Source organism: Anolis sagrei, chromosome 13 (assembly GCF_037176765.1).
Source record: "Anolis sagrei isolate rAnoSag1 chromosome 13, rAnoSag1.mat, whole genome shotgun sequence".
Classification (NCBI taxonomy): Eukaryota; Metazoa; Chordata; class Lepidosauria; order Squamata; family Dactyloidae; genus Anolis; species Anolis sagrei.
This window is the reverse complement of record NC_090033.1, coordinates 16,836,287-16,850,577: the sequence shown is the minus strand read 5'-3', so window position 1 is coordinate 16,850,577 and position 14,291 is coordinate 16,836,287. Positions and strand designations below refer to the sequence as shown.

Here is a 14,291-nt window from a genome sequence, read left to right as displayed (position 1 = left end):
GACGAGGCCATCCTAGCGGCCCTCGAGCCTCCGGAAACTCAACCCAAACGGAAATGCTGTATATTCTAAAACCGTTTCCTCTTCCTTCTTCTTTTTTTCCCCCTTCCTCCTTTCTTGTTGCTGCTGCCTGCCTCCTCTTCCCACTGCTGTAGAAAAACAAAACCAATAAAACCATCCCGACTGAAAGAAGCTGTGTCTTTTACTTCCAAACGTCTTAGAACAAACTCTGTATTAGCTTTTATTATTAATTATTATTTTTGGATTGCAAGACTGCTTATATGATTCGTTACGGCGATTGTCACACGCTCGGAAATCCTGCCGGCTACGCCAAATTTGTTTTCAGTGAGATAGCATATGTCCACTTTTTAAAACCTTCTGCTTTGTGGGTTGCTGGGTTTTTGAGTTAGAAGTTAACAAAGGAACGGAGGATCTCGTCTTCAATGACTTTTAAAGAAGTGACAATGATTTTTTCAAAAAATGGCCAAAGTTATGTGCAATTCTGGGTTGTTGTATGTTTTTTTCGGGCTATCTGGCCATATTCTAGAGGCACTCTCTCCTGACATTTCACCTGCATCTTTGGGAAGCATCCTCAGAGGTTGTGAGGTCTGTTGGAACTAGAAAAATTGGGTTTATATATATGTGGAATGTCCAGGGTGGGACAGAGAACTCTTGTCTGTTGGAGGTAGGTGTGAATGTTTCAACTGACCACCTTGATTGTCTGTTGGAGGTAGGTGTGAATGTTTCAACTGACCACCTTGATTAGCATTAGGTGTGAATGTTTCAACTGACCACCTTGATTGTCTGTTGGAGGTAGGTGTGAATGTTTCAACTGACCACCTTGATTAGCATTAGGTGTGAATGTTTCAACTGACCACCTTGATTGTCTATTGGAGGTAGGTGTGAATGTTTCAACTGACCACCTTGATTAGCATTTGATGGCCTGGCAGTGCCTGGGGCAATCTTTCGTTGAGAGGTGATTAGCTGCCCCTGATTGTTTCCTCTCTGTAATTTTAGAGTTTTTAAATAACGACAGAGAGGAAACAATCAGGGACAGCTCATCACCTCTCAACAAAAGATTCCCCCAGGCACTAACAAGCCACACCAAAAAACCGCCAAGCCATCAAATGCTAATCAAGGTGGTCATTTGAAACATTCACACCTAGAGTTGTGACTCAGCTGGAAACACAAAGTGATAGTGCCAATGATTCTGATGAGGATGATGGGATTCAGGTTCACAGGTTCAAAGTATCCCTGTGATAGACAATGAACAGGGTGAGGAAGTTCGGTTTCCCACAGCAAAGAATGACATTGTTGATAATGAAACTAGCCAGGTTGATTCAGAAAGGGAGGACAGTTGTTCTGAGCCTGATAATGAGTGAGAAAGCACTAACGGACAGACTGACCTTGATGAAGCGGGAACCTTAGATCGAGCTGACCGTTTGGAATTCAGAGTTCGAAGGAGTGTGAGAATAGCTAACAAGAGGGAGGTTGGAGGCCAAAGAAACGCCTTCATGTTTTGCACAGGATGTTTGCAAGCAAACTTGTGTCAGTGCAACTTGAGAGCAAACTTGTGTCAGTGCAACTTGAGAGCAAACTTGTGTCAGTGCAACTTCTCGTTTCAACCAAGGGACTTGGATTTGTTTGTCTGGATTTACCCTGGTCATTCCACAGATTTGGAATTCAGAGTTGGAAGGAGTGTGAGAATAGCTAACAAGAGGGAGGTTGGAGGCCAAAGAAACGGCTTCATGTTTTGCAAAGGATATTCAACAGGATCTTTGAGAGCAAACTTGTGTCAGTGCAACTTCTCGTTTCAACCAAGGGACTTGGATTTGTTTGTCTGGATTTACCCTGGTCATTCCACAGATTTGGAATTCAGAGTTGGAAGGAGTGTGAGAATAGCTAACAAGAGGGAGGTTGGAGGCCAAAGAAACGGCTTCATGTTTTGCAAAGGATATTCAACAGGATCTTTGAGAGCAAACTTGTGTCAGTGCAACTTCTCGTTTCAACCAAGGGACTTGGATTTGTTTGTCTGGATTTACCCTGGTCATTCCACAGATTTGGAATTCAGAGTTCGAAGGAGTGTGAGAATAGCTAACAAGGTTAGCTAGGTTAGAGGCCAAAGAAACGCCTTCATGTTTTGCAAAGGATATTAAACGGGATGTTTGCGAGCAAACTTGTGTCAGTGCAACTTCTCGTTTCAACCAAGGGACTTGGATTTGTTTGTCTGGATTTACCCTGGTCATTCCACAGATTTGGAATTCAGAGTTCGAAGGAGTGTGAGAATAGCTAACAAGGTTAGCTAGGTTAGAGGCCAAAGAAACGCCTTCATGTTTTGCAAAGGATATTAAACTGGATGTTTGCGAGCAAACGTGTGTCAGTGCAACTTCTCGTTTCAACCAAGGGACTTGAATTTGTTCGTCTGGATTTACCCTGGTCATTCCACAGATTTGGAATTCAGAGTTCGAAGGAGTGTGAGAATACCTAACAAGAGGAGGGTTGGAGGCCAAAGAAATGTCTTCGTGTTTTGCAAAGGATGTTAAACAGGATGTTTGCGAGCAAACGTGTGTCAGTCAGTGCAACTTCTCGTTTCAACCAAGGGACTTGGATTTGTTTGTCTGGATTTATCCTGGTCATTCCACAGATTTGACCATTTGGGATTCAGAGTTCGAAGGAGTGTGAGAATAGCTAACAAAAGGGAGGTTGGAGGCCAAAGAAATGGGATTTGTTTGTCTGGATTTACCCTGGTCATTCCACAGATTTGACCATTTGGAATTCCACAGATTTGACCATTTGCAACTTCTCGTTTCAACCAAGGGACTTGGATTTGTTTGTCTGGATTTATCCTGGTCATTCCACAGATTTGACCATTTGGGATTCAGAGTTCGAAGGAGTGTGAGAATAGCTAACAAAAGGGAGGTTGGAGGCCAAAGAAATGGGATTTGTTTGTCTGGATTTACCCTGGTCATTCCACAGATTTGACCATTTGGAATTCCACAGATTTGACCATTTGCAACTTCTCGTTTCAACCAAGGGACTTGGATTTCTTTGTCTGGATTTATCCTGGTCATTCCACAGATTTGACCATTTGGGATTCAGAGTTCGAAGGAGTGTGAGAATAGCTAACAAGAGGGAGGTTAGAGGCCAAAGAAACGCCTTCATGTTTTGCAAAGGATATTAAACTTTTGCAAAGGATATTAAACTTGTGTCAGTGCAACTTCTCGTTTCAACCAAGGGGCTTGGATTTGTTTGTCTGGATTTACCCTGGTCATTCCACAGATTCGAAGGAGTGTGAGAATAGCTAACAAGACGGAGGTTAGAGGCCAAAGAAACGCCTCCATGTTTTGCAAAGGATATTAAAAACCTACAACAACCCAGTGATTCCGGCCATGAAAGCCTTCGACAATACATATGTGCAATTCCTTTCTCTCTCTTTCTATCCCTCTCTTTTCTCTCTCGTGGCTCTGTTATAACTGTATTTGCATGACGATTGTACTCGATATGGTGATCCCGCAAGCGATGCTAAACCGGCGAAGGGTTCTCTGGTTTCCCCTCTGTGCAATTGAATGGGGCTTTGCTGTTGCTTTTGGCTGTTTGTGCTTTTAGTGGAGTATCTATTTGGTCCTCTTTTTGGGAAAAATGGAAGCTAGGTGTACCCGATACTGTACGTCCGACTCTTACATTTGGATTCGTTCCCACAGCTTTTTTTTTTGCAACTGTACCATGTAAAGCTTTCTCTTTTTTATTTTTTTATTTAAAAAGGTCATTTTTTCTGACTTGGATTGACTGTCTGAAGGAAGATAAAAGACATAACAACTGTAGTCCTATCTTACATTTCAAAATTAAAATTAGTTGTTCGTATAAACGCCTGGCGAAGCATTATTCCTGTTTGCATTCTTTTGCTTTAGTTTTAACGTTGATGCACTATTAGCGTTGTATACAGATGCGGCCCTAGGTAATGTTTAACGGTAAGCATACAACCAACCAATCATCGATATATATTTTCTGTTTGTCGTGGGAGTTCTGTGTGCCACAACCAACCAATCATCGATATATATTTTCTGTTTGTCGTGGGAGTTCTGTGTGCCATATTTGGTTCAGTTCCATCATTGGTGGAGTTCAGAATGCTCTTTGATTGTAGGTGAACTATACATCCCAGTAACTGCACTTGCCGCACTTGCCCCCTTGCCTGGCCCGCTTTGGGTCCAGAGGTGTGCCTGAAGCATGTGCACCAAAAGTCACCTCTTCTCCTGACTTTCTCTTCAGCCATTGGGACCAAGAGAGAGAGAGAGAGACAGAGGTGGAGATGCCCACCTTTCCTGAAGGTAGGCGCAAAAACAAAGGAGGGAGCGGAAGTGGGAGATACCTCCAGCCGGAGGGGCTCTCTCTCTCTCTCTTGGTCCCAATGGCTGAAGAGAAAGTCAGGAGAAGAGGCGACTTTTGGTGCGCACGCTGGGGTCTTCAGACACGCCTCTGGACCCGAAGCGGGCCAGGCGTGGCGGCTCCACCCCTTGGCCCACCCGTGGATTGGGGAGAGGAGGGGAGGCGGGTGGAGCACAGGGAGATTGGGAAAGGGAGCTGGTCATGGGGAAGGGATCGAACGCGGAGAACGATTGAGCGCCGGCTCTGCTTGCGCACCCGGTGGCCGGAACGAGAGGGGCTAGGCGAGGCTCAAGGGCCCGGCCCCTTTGGGAAGAGGATCGCCCGGCAGCGAGGCAAGAAAGCCGAGGCTCCCCCCGGACCGCTAGGGCTGTTGTGAGCTGAGGGGGCGCTCCTCAAGTGGCGGTCGAGGGGCATTTACAGAGGTGCCTATGCACCCCTGGCAAAAAAAGTGTTCTGCGACCGCTTACTTCGCGTAATGGACGAGCCGCCCCTGGTTGTATATCCCCAGAATTGCGCGGGAAATGCCTTTCCTTGTGGCTCTTCCTTTCCCTCTTCCATTTCTTCCTTCCCAATTTTCCTCCTTCCTTCTTCTCCATCTCCTTTCTTTCCCTTCTTTTCTCTCTCTCCTTCTTTCCTTCCTTTTCCCTCACTGCTTTCCTTCCTTCTTTTTGTTTCCTTTTTTCCCCTTTCCTTTCTCTTCTCCTATTTTTATTCCTTTCCTTCTTTCTTTCCTTTTTCCTTGCATTCCCTTCTTTTTCTCGCCTTCTTTCCTTCCTTCCCTTTTCCTTTTTTCCTTACCTTTTTCTTCTCCCATTTTACCCCTTTCGTTCTTCCTTTCCATCTCCTCTTTTTCCCTTCCTTTCTCTCTCCTTTCCTTCTCTTTCCCTTGCTTCTTTCATTCCTTGTTTTTTGTTCCCTTCTTTTTTCCTTTCCTTTCTCTTCTCCTATTTTTCTTCCTTTTCTTCTTTCTTTTTCTTCCTTTCCTTCCTTCTTTCCTTTTTCCTTTCCTTCCCTTCTTTTTTTCACCTTCTTTCCTTCCTTCCTTCCTTCCTTTCTCTTCCCTTTCTTTTTTGCTTTTTCTTTTACTATTTTTATTTCCTTTCTTCTTTCTTCATTCTTTCATTCCTTCCTTTCTTTTCCCTTTGTTGTTCCTTTTCTTTCTCCTATTTTCATTCCTTTCCTTCTTTCTTTCCCTTCTTTTTCTCCTTTCTTTACTTCTGTCCCCTTCTTTCTTTCTTTCATTCCTTCCTTCCCCTCTTCTTTTTTCCTCTCCTTTCTCTTCTCCTATTTTTATTCCTTCTTCCTTTTCCTTCTACTTTCTTTCTTCTTTTCATCTCCTTCTTTTATTCCTTCCTTTCTCTTTCTTTATTCCTTTCCTTCTTTCTTTCCTTCTTCCTTTCTTTCCCTTGTTTTTCTCACCTTCTTTCCTTTCGTCCCCTTCTTTCATTCCTTCCTTCCTCTTCCCTTTTTCCTTTCCTTTCTCTTCTATTTTTATTCCTTTTCTTCTTTCTTTCCTTCCCTTCTTTTCCTCTCCTTCTTTCCCTTCTTTCATTCCTTCCTTTCTCTTTCCTTCTTTGTTCCTTTCCTTTCTTATCTATCTCTTCCTTTCTTTCCCTTCTTTTTCTCACCTTCTTTCCTGTCATCCCCTTCTTTCCTTCCTTCCTTTCCCCTTCTTTTTCCTTTCCTTTCTCTTCTATTTTTATTCCTTTTCTTCTTTCTTTCCTTTCCTTCTTTTCCTCTCCTCCTTTCCCTTCTTCCTTCTTTCATTCCTTCCTTTTCCCTTCTTTTTCCTTTCCTTTCTCTTCTATTTTTATTCCTTTTCTTCTTTCTTTCCTTTCCTTCTTTTCCTCTCCTCCTTTCCCTTCTTCCTTCTTTCATTCCTTCCTTTCTTTTCCCTTCTTTGTTCCTTCACTTTCTCTTCTATTTTTATTCCTTCTTTCCTTCTTTCCTCCTTCTTTTCTTTCCCTTCTTTTTTCACTTCCCCTTCCCCTCACGTTACCTAACAGCAGTCAGTCTACCTCACAGTCACATGACAGAGGGTCACTTCACCTAGCAACTACCGGTCTGTTTCCTTCCCTTTCTATTTTTCTGCTCTGGGCATGAAAGATGATGGGTTTTTGTTGGGATAATGAAGGTTATGTGTTCCAAGTCTGGTCCAGACCCATCAAGCTACGGAGGAGCCTTTGTGGTACAAACAACTAGAAACACACACACAGAGAGATATGTAGAGAGAGCGAGATAGGGACTCTACTACCATCCGGTGCTAGTTCAGTAACTGAGTCAGTTCTTTGCTTTTTGAACACAAGATGTCTGTTGCAAAATGCTAAACCACACCCCACACACAATGAATTGACACCTAGAACGTCGCTTGTCCTGATAGCCAGGTTTGTCGACGTGGTTCTCAGGCGGTTTGTGGCTCCAAAGGTCAGGTTTGTTGCCTCGGAAGAGGTGCTATACATTACAACAGGGGTTTGGGGCAACACGATACCTAGAACTCTCTTTGAGGAGGAGTATTGCTTTGCAACAGTTCCAGGCAACTCAATAACTAGAACTCTTAAAGAAAAGGAATATCACTTTCTGACCGTTCAAGGCAACTCAATACCCAAAGCTCTTAGAGAGATCGCTTCATGACAATTCCAAACAACTTAATACCTAGAACTCTCAGAGAGTATTGCTCTATGACAGTTCCAGGCAACTCAATACCTAGAACTGTCTTTAAGAGGAATATGACTTTATGACAGTTCCAGGCAACAAAATATCCAGAACTTTTAGAGAGGAGGAAAATCACTTTAAGACAGTTCCAGGCAACTCAATACCTAGAACTGCCTGTAAAAGGAATATGACTTTAGGACAGTTCCAGGCAACAAAATATCCAGAAGCAATGTTCCTGCTTCTTGGCAGGGGGTTGGACTGGATGGCCCATGAGGTCTCTTCCAACTCTTTGATTCTATGATTCTATGACTTTTAGAGAGGAGGAATATCACTTTATGCCAGTTCCAGGTAACTCAATACCTAGAACTCTCTTAGAAAGATGACTTTATGACAGTTGCAGGCAACTAAATATCTAGAACTTTTAGAGGAATATCACTTTAAGACAGTTCCAGGCAACTCAATACCTAGAACTCTCTTACAGAGGAGTATGACTTTATTACAGTTCCAGGCAACTAAATACCTAGAACTCTTTTAGGGAGGAGGAGTATTGCTTTACGAACAGTTCCAGGCTACTCAATATCTAGAACTCTCTTAGAAAGGAGTACGACTTTATTACAGTTCCAGGCAACTCAATATCTAAAACTCTCTTAGAGAGGAGGAGTATTGTTTTGCGACAGTTCCAGGCAACTCAAAACCTAGAACTTTTAGAGAGGAGGAATATCACTTTACGACAGTTCCAGGCAACTCAATACCTAGAACTCTCTTAGAGAGGAGGAGTGTTAGGTTCTTGTGGGTTTTTTCGGGCTATAGAGCCATGTTCTAGAGGCATTTTTCCTGATGTTTCGCCTGCATTGTTTTGCGACAGTTCCAGGCAACTCAAAACCTAGACGTTTTAGAGAGGAGGAATATCACTTTACGACAGTTCCAGGCAACTCAATATCTAAAACTCTCTTAGAGAGGAGAAGTATTAGGTTCTTGTGGGTTTTTTTGGGCTATAGAGCCATGTTCTAGAGGCATTTTTCCTGATGTTTCGCCTGCATTGTTTTGCGACAGTTCTAGGCAACTCAAAACCTAGAAGTTTTAGAGAGGAGGAATATCACTTTATGACAGTTCCAGGCAACTCAAAACCTAGAAGTTTTAGAGAGGAGGAATATCACTTTACGACAGTTCCAGGCAACTCAATACCTAGAACTCTCTTAGGGAGGAGGAGTATTGCTTTACGAACAGTTCCAGGCTACTCAATATCTAGAACTCTCTTAGAGAGGAGTACGACTTTATTACAGTTCCAGGCAACTCAATATCTAAAACTCTCTTAGAGAGGAGGAGTATTGTTTTGCATCAGTTCCAGGCAACTCAAAACCTAGAAGTTTTAGAGAGGAGGAATATCACTTTACGACATTTCCAGGCAACTCAATACCTAGAACTCTTTTAGGGCGGAGGAGTATTGCTTTACGAACAGTTCCAGGCTACTCAATATCTAGAACTCTCTTAGGGAGGAGGAGTATCGCTTTATGACCGTTCCAGGCAACTCAATACCTAGAACTTTCTTAGAGACGAGGAGAATTGCTTGATGGCAGGATTCCCGTTCCTCGTGATCATTCCGCTTTCGTGTTGTGTCTGTTTACAAAAACGCAGAAAATGAGACCGCCCCTTTTCTCTTTGCCGCTTCCTTTCCAGAAAGGCCTCAAGAATGTATTTGACGAGGCGATTCTGGCCGCCCTGGAGCCTCCGGAGCCGAAGAAGAGCCGCCGCTGCGTCCTGCTATGAGCGCCCCGTTTCGCGGTCCCTCCTGCAAAGCTGGTGTCGATGTCAGTCATACTAAGAAAGAGCAATGTCGAAATCAAACTAAAGATTCCGAGTTTTCCAATTCGTTTTTTTTTGTTGTTTTGTTTTTTTGCAATAATAATAATTATAATAATGATGATGATGATGATGACAAAACGCCGGTCCACCCTCTTGCCGCACGCTCCTTTTTGTGCAAGATGCAGATGTTAGTGCTCTTTTCATTCGGTTAAACTAATTCTTTTTTTAAAAAAAGAGGAAGAATAATATTGTATTTCAACCGAAACTGATCCGTACTAGGTTTTTTTTTTGTTTAATTTTTGTTTTAAAAATCCAGGCATGCTTTGTGGTGATTTTTTTTCCTTCTCTCTATAACAGACTAATTTTAGGCCTTGCTAGGCTGGATTCTTTGGGCTTCCAGGGTCGGGGTTTCGGCCTCGGGGCGGATTCCGGCATCGAAAAGTGTCCCAAAGCGGTGCTTCTCGGAAGAGGGATGTCGCTCATCCTTCTCGTCCGCAATTCCTCTGAAGTTGCCTTGGATCTGCTTCCCTTCATTCCCCCCCTTTTTTTTTTAGTCGGCGAGATCTAAACCGACTCTTTTCTCTTTCTCGTTTTTAGCCAAACAGCTTTTGTGCGAGACGCGCAACTTTGCCTCCTACGCAAGTCAAATCATAGCCTTTTTTTGGCCTGTGGTTTTTTCCCTAGCCACTCTCCGAAATATTGGAAACCGATCGATAAGCTCGTTCTGGAATGTCGAGTTTAAGAAGACAGAATGGTTCAGTGTGGTTCAAGGGAACAAACGAATGAAGAAACGGAAAGAGCGGAGGGGAAAGAGGTTGAATTACGACACTGTGGGAAGCAAACGAAACATGTCCGCCGCCCTATCTTTCCAAGCTCAGGATCGCTCGGATCAAGTGGGGGGTTCTCCCCGACTCTCCTCTTCGTAGGGATCTTAACAGGATGATTCCCCCGGCTTAATATTTCCTCCAATTCTTCCCTGACTCCCTCTCTCTCACTCTCGTAGATTCGTTAGTTTTGAACTGATGCTTCTCCCCGACCCTCCATGTCTTAAGTTCTTTGTATATGCATTTTTTTCAAATGTATTAAACATAAAGTATCTTCACAAAACCTGACTGAGAATTAATTTAGTCTGCTGTGTGTCGTAGAATAAAAAAATTGGAAGAGGGGTGTCCGGTAAATTCCTTCCTTCTCTGGTTTAAAACTGGCTTCTCTGGCTTAAGCCAAGACTAGAAGCAGGAAAATGCAAGTGGAGTAAATTCTTTCCTTCTCTGGTTTAAAACCGGCTTCTCTGGCTTGAGCCAAGGCCAGGGACTAGAAGCGGGGAAATGCAAGTGGAGTGAATTCCTTCTCTGGTTTTAAACTGGCTTCTCTGGCTTGAGCCAAGGCCAGAGACTAGAAGCGGGGAAATGCAAGTGGAGTAAATTCCTTCCTTCTCTGCTTTAAAACTGGCTTCTCTGGCTTGAGCCAAGGCCAGGGACTAGAAGCGGGGAAATGCAAGTGGAGTGAATTCTTTCCTTCTCTGGTTTAAAACTGGCTTCTCTGGCTTGAGCCGAGGCCAGCAAATGCTTTCCTTTTCTGGTTTAAAACTGGCGTCTCTGGCTTGAGCCGAGGCCAAGAAATTCCTTCCTTCTCTGGTTTAAAACTGGCTTCTCTGGCTTGAGCTGAGGCCAGCAAATTCCTTCTTTCTCTGGTTTAAAACTGGCTTCTCTAGCTTGAGCCAAGGCCAGGAAATTCCCTCCTTCCCTAGGCCAGGGACTAGAAGCAGGGAAATGCAAGTGGAGTAAATTCCTTCCTTCTCTGGTTTAAAACTGGCTTCTCTAGCTTGAGCCAAGGCCAGGAAATTCCCTCCTTCCCTAGGCCAGGGACTAGAAGCGGGGAAATGCAAGTGGAGTAAATTCCTTCCTTCTCTGGTTTAAAACTGGCTTCTCTGGCTTGAGCCAAGGCCAGGGACTAGAAGCGGGAAAATGCAAGTGGAGTAAATTCCTTCCTTCTCTGGTTTAAAACTGGCTTCTCTGGCTTGAGCCAAGACTAGAAGCGGGAAAATGCAAGTGGAGTAAATTCCTTCCTTCTCTGGTTTAAAACTGGCTTCTCTGGCTTGAGCCAAGGCCAGGGACTAGAAGCGGGAAAATGCAAGTGGAGTAAATTCCTTCCTTCTCTGGTTTAAAACTGGCTTCTCTGGCTTGAGCCAAGGCCAGAGACTAGAAGTGGGGAAATGCAAGTGGAGAAAACTCCTTCCTTCTCTGGTTTAAAACTCACTTCTCTGGCTTGAGCCAAGGCCAGGGGCTAGAAGCGGGGAAATGCAAGTGGAGTAAATTTCTTCCTTCTCTGGTTTAAAACTGGCTTCTCTGGCTTGAGCCAAGGCCAGAGACTAGAAGCGGGGAAATGCAAGTGGAGTAAATTCCTTCCTTCTCTGGTTTAAAACTGGCTTCTCTGGCTTGAGCCAAGGCCAGGGACTAGAAGCGGGGAAATGCAAGTGGAGTGAATTCCTTCCTTCTCTGGTTTAAAACTGGCTTCTCTGGCTTGAGCCGAGGCCAGCAAATGCTTTCCTTTTCTGGTTTAAAACTGGCTTCTCTGGCTTGAGTCGAGACCAGGAAATTCTTTCCTTCTCTGGTTTAAAACTGGCTTCTCTGGCTTGAGCCGAGGCCAGGAAATTCTTTCCTTCTCTGGTTTAAAACTGGCTTCTCTGGCTTGAGCCGAGGCCAGGAAATTCCCTCCTTCTCTGGTTTAAAACTGGCTTCTCTGGCTTGAGCCGAGGGCAGGGACCAGAAGCGGGGGGAAGCTTCATGAGTCGTAACAAAAATGGTGGAAAAAGTTTTAATAGTAATAATAATATAGTAATATAAGTAAAAAGAATATGTAAATACTTATAATTACAATATAGTAAAATAATAATAGTAATTAGTAATATATTATTTATTATTTTAATAATAGCAATTAATAGGATATTATAATATATTTTACTAATATATATTATTAATAAAATAATAATGATATATAAATATATAGTAAAATAAATGATGATGATGGGATACAAAACTCAATAATAGTAATAATAGCTTTAATAGTAATTTTTTTTGTCATGTCAGAGCAACCAGTCCATTATATTACATTTCTAACAGAACAAAGAAAAGAAACAGAAAAATACACAACTTGTGAGTTTGGTAGTTGGTTAAATGTCCTTTGACCAGTATCTGGCCCCTTGGACTGCTTCTGGTGTTGCCGCAAGAAGGTCCTCCATGGTGCATGTGGCAGGGCTCATGTTGCATTGCAGCAGGTGGTCAGTGGTTTGCTCTTCTCCACACTCGCATGTCGAGGATTCCACTTTGTGGCCCCATTTCTGAAGGTTGGCTCTGCATCTCGTGGTGCCCGAGCGCAGTCTGTTCAGCGCCTTCCAAGTCGCCCAGTCCTCTGTGTGCCCAGGAGGGAGTCTCTCATTGGGTATCACCCATGGTTTGAGGTGCTGGGTTTGAGCCTGCCACTTTTGGACTCTCGCTTGCTGAGGTGTTCCAGCAAGTGTCTCTGTAGATCTTAGAAAACTATGTCTAGATTTAAGTCGTTGACGTGCTGGCTGATACCCAAACAGGGGATGAGCTGGAGATGTCTCTGCCTTGGTCCTTTCACTATTGGCTGCTACTTCCCGGTGGATGTCAGGTGGTGCAATACCGGCTAAGCAGTGTAATTTCTCCAGTGGTGTGGGGGGGCAGACACCCCGTGATAATGCGGTATGTCTCATTAAGAGCCACATGCACTGTTTTAGTGTGGTGAGATGTGTTCCACACTGGGCATGCATACTCAGCAGCAAGGGCAGATGTCTTCACTGTGTCCGGTTGTGATCCCCAGGTTGTGCCAGTCAGCTTTCGTATGATATTGTTTCTAGCACCCACTTTTTGCTTGATGTTCAGGCAGTGCTTCTTGTAGGTCAGAGAACGGTCCAGAGTGACTCCCAGGTATTTGGGTGTGCTGCAATGCTCCTTCCCAGGTGATCCTCGGAGCTCGGGATGCTTCTCTGTTCTTGAGATGAAAGGCACATGTCTGTGTTTTAGATGGATTAGGGATCAGCTGGTTTTCCCTGTAATATGCAGTAAGAGCACCTAGAGCTTCAGAGAGCTTCTGTTCAACCATCTCAAAGCTCCCTGCTTGAGCGGTGATGGCACGATCATCAGCATAGATGAAACTCTCTGTCCCTTCGCAGTGGCTGGTCATTTGTGTAGATATTGAGGCCGTTCTTCTGTTTCCGCCATCTGCTTCTCTGGCCCTGGAACTCAACCAAAAAGCTCCTGTTCTGTAGCTGATTTCCTTGAGCGGTGATGGCACGATCATCAGCATAGATGAACCTCTCTGTCCCTTCTGGCAGTGGCTGGTCATTTGTGGAGATGTTGAACATGGATGGAGCAAGCACGCTCCCCTGAGGCAGGCCGTTCTTCTGTTTCCGCCATCTGCTTCTCTGGCCCTGGAACTCAACAAAGAAGCTCCTGTTTTGTAGCAGGTTTCCTATGAGGCGGGTGAGGTGGTAATAATAATATAGTAATATAATTTAATTTAATAGTAATAATAATATAGTAATATAAAATAGCATATCATAATATATTATTTTACTAATATATATTATTAATAAAATAATCTATATATATAAATCTGTTAGGTTGGTTCAACCGGACAGCAAAACTCCACAACCCCCCAACGAAACTTAACCAAAATTCCCATGCCCATAACACAACCCACAAGGTACAAACATATCTACTCAAAATGAAAAACAACAACACACTCACAAAACGGCAAAACAACTGAGCATGCGCATTGGTACCCAGCCGCAAGTTCCCTGGCGCGCACACACAGCCTTCCGGCCAACGTTCCCTTTGCAGAAGCCATGCCCACTCCAAGCCCCACCGCGCCGCTTCCCGCACACACAAACCCCCTGCCGCATGAACACACACACGCAACCCCACGCTCCATCACTCCCCCCGCCGCCTCACACACACACGCAACCCCACGCTCCATCACTCCCCCCGCCGCCGCACACACACACGCAACCCCAGACTCCATCATTCCCCCGCCGCCGCACACACACACGCAACCCCAGGCTCCATCATTCCCCCCGCCGCCGCACACACACACGCAACCCCAGGCTCCATCATTCCCCCCGCCACCGCACACACACACACGCAACCCCACGCTCCATCACTCCCCCCGCCGCCGCACATTCACACGCAACCTCAATCCCCCCACCGCCGCACACACACACGCAACCCCACGCTCCATCACTCCCCCGTCGCTGCACACACACACGCAACCCTACGCTCCATCACTCCCCCCGCTGCCGCACACACACGCAACCCCACGCTCCATCACTCCCCCCGCCACCGCACGCACACACGCAACCCCACTCCCCCGCCGCCGCACACACACACGCAACCCCACGCTCCATCACTCCCCCCGCCGCCGCACACACACACACA

General features: G+C 44.8%; 1 protein-coding gene across 4 annotated transcripts in view; it reads left to right on the top strand.

The window, feature by feature from the left end:
- CDC42 (cell division cycle 42) overlaps positions 1 to 9,942 on the top strand; it is a 390,560-nt gene extending 380,618 nt beyond the window's left edge. For 2 of the 4 annotated variants that reach the window (XM_067472841.1, XM_060758681.2), the window contains exon 6: positions 8,710 to 9,942. In XM_067472841.1, the coding sequence (XP_067328942.1) occupies positions 8,710 to 8,799 (90 nt within the window). In that variant the 3' untranslated portion in view covers positions 8,800 to 9,942. Of the gene's footprint in view, positions 3,863 to 8,709 lie in introns of those variants that run through there. The other 2 variants (XR_010910422.1, XM_060758682.2) reach the window with 2 other exon arrangements.
- The last annotated feature ends 4,349 nt before the right edge of the window (positions 9,943 to 14,291 follow it).